Genomic DNA, 7,588 nt, shown 5'->3' on the forward strand with positions numbered 1-7,588 from the left:
TGTTTTTTCTTTCCTGGGGTTAGATTTGGTGCCTCGCTCCATTGATAGAAACACTTAATGTTGCAGCACACCAAGATAGTTTTCTTCCCACAGCTTTTGTTGTGTCAGTTCAGAGATTGGCCTTTTAGTTCCAACAGGACTTAGTACCAGAGCACAAAGCAAGGTCTGCATGAGGCATGAATGAGCAAATTTGGTCTCGTCCAACAACAATGTGTGACCTCACAAAGAAAATCCCATAAATACACTTCGAAACATTCCCAGGACAGTTAAAACCATATCACTGAAACCTTTGTATCAAGAAGGGGATACTGCTAATTTAAAAAACTAAAATTAGTAGTATGAGTAGTAATAAAGTGTTTGTGTGCAAAGGAAAGTGAGTTAAGTTTGGCAATACAACACATGACAAATAGTGCAAGTATAGGAATGATTTATCCCTGGTATTTTAACAGGTGCATAAACACTTTTGCACACTTATAGCTGAATTTGATTTTTTTAAAGTATCAAACAACGCGCCTCCAAATCTGAGTGAGGTTCAAAAGCAAATTTGAAATGACCAGATTTTAAAATAAAATGTCAGCTTTGCCTTTATACTTCCTGTTTTAATGACATTCACCGGATAGTTTTAGCCATTTTATACAGTGCATGTGTAAGGGAGAGAGAGAACGATGCTGAGCATGGTGATGATGATGATGCTGTGGGAGGCTGTCAAGGTGTCCTCGAATACAGACGTTGTTCAGTGACGTGAGAGAGAGAGAGAGAGAGAGAGAGAGAGAGAGAGAGAGAGAGAGAGAGAGAGAGAGAGAGAGAGAGTACATCAGGGGGCGTGGACAGCGGGGAAGAAGCGGAGAGGATGGAGAAGACCGCGGCTCACCATCAGCGGACCCCCGCCGCCATTCCTCACCGTTCGGGCGAATAGCATCACCGAACGCGGCAGGCTCGCCTCCCATCCGCCTCCCCCCCGCTCCTTCCCAGACCCGCCCCCCTCCTTGAGCCGACCTCGCCGTGCACGCGCGTGGTCCTCCCCTCCACCACCAGCACCGCCACCCCTCCCATCACTAGGTCGAGGCGAGGAGGAGGAGGAGGAGGAAGAGGAGGAGGAGGAGGGATGAGGCGCGCGGCGGAGGGGAAATGGCTGCCGAAAACAAGCCGGAAGGTAAGAAGAAATAACGGGCTTTTTTATTTCTGAGTTCGGCTCTGGATAATTCAGAGGAGGGAGCTTTCAAAGCAGCCGAGGAGAGGACGGAGGTAAATGACACGGAGCGGGGCAGAGATAACGGCGGGGGGCTTTCCCCTCTCTCCTCATCCGGGCCCCCCTGTCCCGAAAACACGGCGGCTGGTGCTGAAGCAGCGACTGTGAGGATGACGGTAAACCGACAGCGGATCCAAAACAGAGGGAGAGTTGTCCCGTCGGTCCTCACCGGGATAGGGGAGTTTTTATTTTATTTTATTCTATTTTATTTTTATTTGAATATAATCGATAGCGTCACATTTGAGTAGCTTTAGGTTTACGAGTTTATCGAAGAAGGGATCGGAATGAGGAAGGATGAGAGTGTTCGCTGAAGGAATTCAGATGCTCTCTCTCTCTCTCTCTCTCTCTCTCTCTCTCTCTCTCTCTCTCTCTCTCTCTCTCTCTCTGCGTGTGCGTGTGTGTGTGCGTGTTTATCCAGGGCTGTTTGTCTTTTAAAGCATAAAACAGATCACTGAATTGCAGATTCCCTAGACCAGCGATGTGCTCCTTTACCCTCAATCTAACACCGGTGCGTTTGTGTGTTTTTATGTGTGCGTCCAGTGTTTTTTTCTTTCTTTTCTTTTTGTGTGCGTGTGTGCTTACATGGTTGCTAAGGCACTGAAGGTGAGAATCTGGCTGCTTTTTAGGTTGTCACGGGGGTGTGTGTGTGTGCATATGTGTCAGTTTTAGGTCATGTCATGCAGAGCCGGCCCAAGGTTGAACGGGGCCCCAAGCAGAATGTAATTAGGGGGCCCAGCTTCCAGTTAAGACTTGGGCTGCCTCTAACAAACATTTTAAATGAGTGTTTTTCCTCAAAAAAAAAAAAAAAATCAGTTTTCTCTTTTTTCTGTCAGTGTTGCATACTGCAAAATATATTGTAAGCATAGTGTGGTACGCTTAACACAAAAGTTATATAAAGTTAATGTGAATTTGTCTGGACTTTTATGACGGTTGACAAAAAAACAAAAAAAAATGTTTGATGAACATGATTTAATAGCATAACTGCCAGTGTCAGATAGTTATTCAGTCTTACTTTGTATATTTAACAGCAAGACGCATCCAAATATTGGGATGGAAATAAGTGGGTTAAATCTAGAATAATGTGTGTAAAGTGCCAGCTTCAGCGTGACAAAACTAAAAATAAAAGGAAGCCATGATTATTTTGTTTCATTCACAAAGAAGCAAAAGCCAGAGTATTCAGAACCTCAAATATAATGAAATTGAGTAGGCAATTAATAAAAACAGGTCTTATCTAAGACCTTTTCATTAAAATGTATTAATATGGTATTTTACTTTAATATGTCTAGCATTGATTTAAGTGTCAAATTTAATTAACTTCAATATTTACATTATATATGCATGTAAACAGGATTAAACTGGATGAAGAAGAATCAATTTGGGCCTCTGCAAAATTCTACACATTAACATGTGCAGACACAGACAAATGTTAATTAGAAAATTTAGCTGATGAGCAATTGTCTGACATCAGTGCATTCATCAGCAGGCTCTGGGTTGGTCTTCAGCTTTTCATGAATGGTGCTTGTGGTTCTGTGGTTTACAACAGAACTCACAGACTGTCCAAAACTCCCATTTATCATTGACTAACTAAGTTAGTCTATGATAAGTATAGTACCAAATTTTAGACTGCTTCGGAATATGAAAAACTTTAATATTTAAACTCATTAGGGAGCAATTAGACACTCTGTCATGTTTGTTTTAGAGCAGACACAACCAGCCAATGACTGGAGTTGAACTGGGCCGATGTGCAGGCAGATGCACATGTAAACTACTGCAGACTGCAGGGAGGGAACCATCCATGCACACAACAATTTGGAGAAAAATGCTTTTAAAGAATTTCAAGAAAATGAATTGAATCATGAATTTTAGGTGGACTAAAAAAAAAAGTGAAATAAATTGATTAATATTGTTCAAGTCATTGATTACTGACGAATCCCAGTACCAAATAATTGGTGTCTACTGCATCACAATTTGTGTCTAGTATGCAAGACTTCTTACCCACCAGGGAAAAACACTGACAACCAGTATGCTAAAATCATTTTCTATTATCTTCTTATAATACAGTGTAAGAAAAATACTTTTATAGGACTAATAAACAATAGCTAGAAGCAAGAGGCTACTGAAGAGTTATGTTGGCTGGTTGATCCGTAGTTAAAATTTGCCATATTTCTTGAGAATTAACTGGCCCAGGCAGCGAACCAAACCAAAAGAAATTATGAAAAGTTGAAGAAAGTATGAAAAACAAAAGTTTTTTATTAAAGAATATACAGATAAATTAAGATATTTGTGAGATTTGGACATTTTCATGTCCATCCATCATCTAAATTCATGAAAAATAACAAACTGCATGGGAAAGAAAGATACAAAGTTTAAATACATGGCTAAGCAGATGGGATGATTTAGTCTGTCTAGAGGTAGAAAATGACAGCAGAAAGGGCTGCAATATGGATACGAATTAGTGAATGGGTACTTCGCATTATTTACATACTAAGAATAATTAATATCCTTTCTTATTTTTTCACTTTGGGATTTGTTAGTTTGTTTTGCCCTGTTGGTTTATGTCTTGGATTTTATTACTTGATTTGTCCTGTTTTACACAACACTTTGGGAAAACTTCTTGTTTTTTAAATTTGCTTTATAGATAAACTGGGTTTAGATTTTAGAAACTGGTCTGAATTAGACTAGGTGGTTATCTTTCAGAGTAAGCCGCTCAGAACCCATCTGAGATATTCCACACACAGTTGTAGCAATACAAAATTATTTTAATGATATTTTAAAATCTCTCTATACAACTGCTAAAATACAATATAATACAATGTGAAAACTGTGAAAAGTTATTGCTCTGACCTCCTAATGTTGTAAGGCTGTCGCATCCGGAGAAGCTGCCTCAGCTACAGGCAGGAGTAATTACTGCATGAAATGTGTCCCTTGCTTGAAAACTAAAAGTAGCAATTATTTAATCAGCAACATTTAATTAGAACTTGGATAACATAACTATGATTCTTCTATGCTTTTAAACAGTTCTTCTCTTATTTCTACTTTACTTGGGACCTTCAGGTTAACCTAAGGCCCCATGCAACCAAATATACACCTATTTATGCCTCTGGCAGATTCTTATGTCATCAAGCTTTATTTAGATTTTTTTATGTCTTTAGTAAACTCTTGGGTTGTTATTGTAACTAATTTCAGATCCAGCTTACATAAAGCTATATTGAAATATGTTCTTAATGCCTACTTCGTCAGGTACAAATCACTTATACATGGTTGGAGCTCTTCTTTTCTACAGAACTGCATTGATTCTTTAGATTCTTCATATTATTAGTTATTTGAATTCAAGTACAATCCAGTTTGACTGGAATACAACACTGACAAGTTCAGCTGATGATAAAATGCAAAGTTTACAGTTATCGATTTCCAGAAACCAAGCAAGTTTCGTCTGGTCACTGACGTTGCAGCAATCTCTCCTCCTAAAATAAGCATGGGGTGACAGTGGAAAACAATGCAGTTTAATAGGAATAAACTTCCAGCAGAATCAGGCTAAGTTTTAAAAGGACAGGTAGGAGACAGAGTAAAAAACAGAGCAGCACTGAGAAAGGAGTACTTTCTATTAGAACAAAAAAATTACACACAGTTAATGACAGCAGAAGTTTTGTTAGTGGCTTTCTTTAGAAAAGAAACACAGCTAAACAGAGAAGTGCTGTGCTCATGCTGATACCTTTACAACCATAAAGCGAGTAGATAAGATTAGTCACAGCAGTATTTCTTTCATTAGATTTACTTAAGAAAGACACAAAAACACACAAATGCACTGGACAAGGTGTACCCATCTGTGGGAAGAAAAGAGGCCACAAAACTAAAAGTTAATGGCAACAATAATTATAAATTATGCATGAATATAGGAGCGCTTGTTCCACAGAAAATAAACTCCTGTTAGTAACTCTTTCTAGAGTTAATATTAGAAAGTCTAGTAACCACAAAAAAAAAAACCTGCAGTCTGGAAGCAAAGTGCTGTTATATCACACAGACACATCTTTTTTGTGTTGTGTTTCAGAATATTATCCATATCTTCACTGAAGGTTCGTGGAAACTAAATAAAGACATTGAACATGGCATCGAAATGGACACCAAAGGTGGCCCAGCTCATATGAAATTTGTTACATATCACTTCAACCTAATTTGTTACTTGACCCTTTTTTAACTTATAGAACTTCTGTTTGAGATAGAGAGAGGTTTCGACGCTCTCCCCGCTAGGAAGTAACACAAAGAGGAATTTTCTGGGGGCGTTTAAAAAAAAATTTTTTTTTAAGTTAACATGAACAAAGAGTATGGTATATTTCTAATGTTTTATTTGTGGATTTCTAGACTTCAAAGAAGATGCACATATGTGCATGCATGCGAGCGAGCATGCAGCGTGATGCCAGAGGCAAAGGGAAGGCCGTGAGTTGAGAGTCCCGTTGCGTGTAAAGACTAGAAACGTAGATGAGACAGAAGGCCCATGGGCAGTTCAGCCAAAAGCTCTGGAGCCTAGACGCTACCCATGTACGTACACAGGCAGACTCAAACATTTGCAGTATGAGGCATTTTTGGCCTGTGATGTGGGGAATAGATGCAATGATTTACAAGCCTCACTCATGCTGACTAAAAGCCAAATGAGTCTTCGCCATGGAGCCAGGAGACAGCCATTCAGATTTTCCATTCCCTGGCAGATGTGTGTATGTGTGTATGGGTGTGTGCGTGGGTGTGCGCGTGTGTGTGTGTGTGTTTGTGCGTGTGGCGCCAAACACCGGAGTGGGCATGAGAACGGCATCCACCATATAGCCGGGAAGACCATCTCCCTCCGCACTGGTTGGACTACTTTGTATCATAGCAACAGTGGTCAGGGAAACAGAGAAATGATGGGAGAGAGGAGAAACTAAACCTGGGTACAAGTTAGTCATGGAGGCAGTGCATCTACTGTGGCCAATCGATCCGGGGACACAATAGATCCAAGTTAGTGGATCCTCCCATGCACACGGCTCATGAAGTTTAGAGGCGTTAGAACGAAGTGATGTGAGTGACCGCCAAAGAAACTGAAATCTTGATTGTTTTTAAAATGTATTCTGTTTTCTCTCTCTCTCTTTCTCTCTTCCTCTTTTCATTTTCTTTCTGTAGGACTGAAGAAGATAAGAAACCCAGAGCGAATGGTCAGGATTGCTGTTGGTTACACAGGACACACCCCTCCTAAGAGTGACGAATCAGACGCCAACAGTAAGAGACACACAAATGCTCTTCACACAGCTTCTGCACGCACGTCTGCGCGCGAGGGTGTTTAAGTGCCACACAGGCGTTTGTCTGCAGCACAGGGTGACTGTGGGAGCAAGTATAAAAGCCTTCTGGCAGAATGATGTGAAGAGGAGGAGGGGGTTGGGGTATGAAAGGAGGGAGGGGGGGGGGGTGAACCGAGGACTCCTTCTCATCTGCCCTGTAACAGATCACACACCAACACCCACAGACACACGCACTATCTCTGTGTCTCTCTGCTGAGACTTCATTCTAATTCAGCTCTGTCACAAATCGTGTTTGTTCATGCATGCCGTTATAGTATTAGAGCATGTGCGCACACACTCATCGATACAGCAGACAGGCCCGACTCTGGCTATCAGTAGTTTATTGTCATATTTAATCTGTACACTTGGCATTATGTATCTATAATCCTCAATGGTCCTTGTTAAACCAGAAGTGAGATGGAGTGTGTACTCCGGGGCCGTGCATGTGTGTGCAGGGGGTGCAGTGGCCACGTGGCGTACGGTTGCCTTGTTGTGTTAGTGGGACTATAAGGGCAATAATTGCTTTGATTGGTTATCGATTTCAGAGGACACAGGGCAGATGTAAGTCTGTTAGGGGGGACAAATTGGAGGCAAATAAAGAGATGGAAGGAGGAGCAAACACAGGAGCGTGGTAGAAAGGAACACAGAACCGGCTGGCAGGTCTTGGACCTGGGATTGACGTCACGTCTGGGTTGAGCATGTAGAGCAGTAGCTGCATGTTAGAAAACCAGATTTGGTCATGGTTGTGGTGCTAAAGACGAGCATGCAGGGTCTGTAGGCTTACTGAGGGTTAAAAAAGTTATAGTCTCAAAACGTAAAGAACTTTTAATTAGATGCAGAATTTTGTTTGGCTGGAAGGAGCATGGCCCCTCCCCTACATGTTTCTGCATGCTTCCTGATAGCTGGCTTACGGAAAGAAAGACAATTTCATCTGTTATGGTGTCTATCTAGTGGTCCAGGTAACCTGGACAGGTAACCAGTCCATCACAAATCAACAAAGACACACTGGACAGACAACCATGCACGCACACACGCA

At 41.2% G+C, this 7,588-nt stretch overlaps 1 protein-coding gene across 7 annotated transcripts in view; it reads left to right on the forward strand.

Moving 5' to 3' along the window:
- Positions 1 to 833: 833 nt before the first annotated feature.
- Positions 834 to 7,588, forward strand: part of LOC103464925 (calmodulin-binding transcription activator 1) — an 84,194-nt gene continuing 77,439 nt past the window's right edge. For 5 of the 7 annotated variants that reach the window (XM_017304870.1, XM_017304868.1, XM_017304871.1 and 2 more), the window contains exons 1-2: positions 1,167 to 1,426; positions 6,398 to 6,493. In XM_017304870.1, coding sequence (XP_017160359.1) covers positions 1,360 to 1,426; positions 6,398 to 6,493 — 163 coding nt within the window. In that variant the 5' untranslated portion in view covers positions 1,167 to 1,359. The other 2 variants (XM_017304867.1, XM_008409339.2) reach the window with 2 other exon arrangements.

The sequence above is a fragment of the Poecilia reticulata genome, linkage group LG5 (assembly GCF_000633615.1).
Source record: "Poecilia reticulata strain Guanapo linkage group LG5, Guppy_female_1.0+MT, whole genome shotgun sequence".
Lineage (NCBI taxonomy): Eukaryota > Metazoa > Chordata > Actinopteri > Cyprinodontiformes > Poeciliidae > Poecilia > Poecilia reticulata.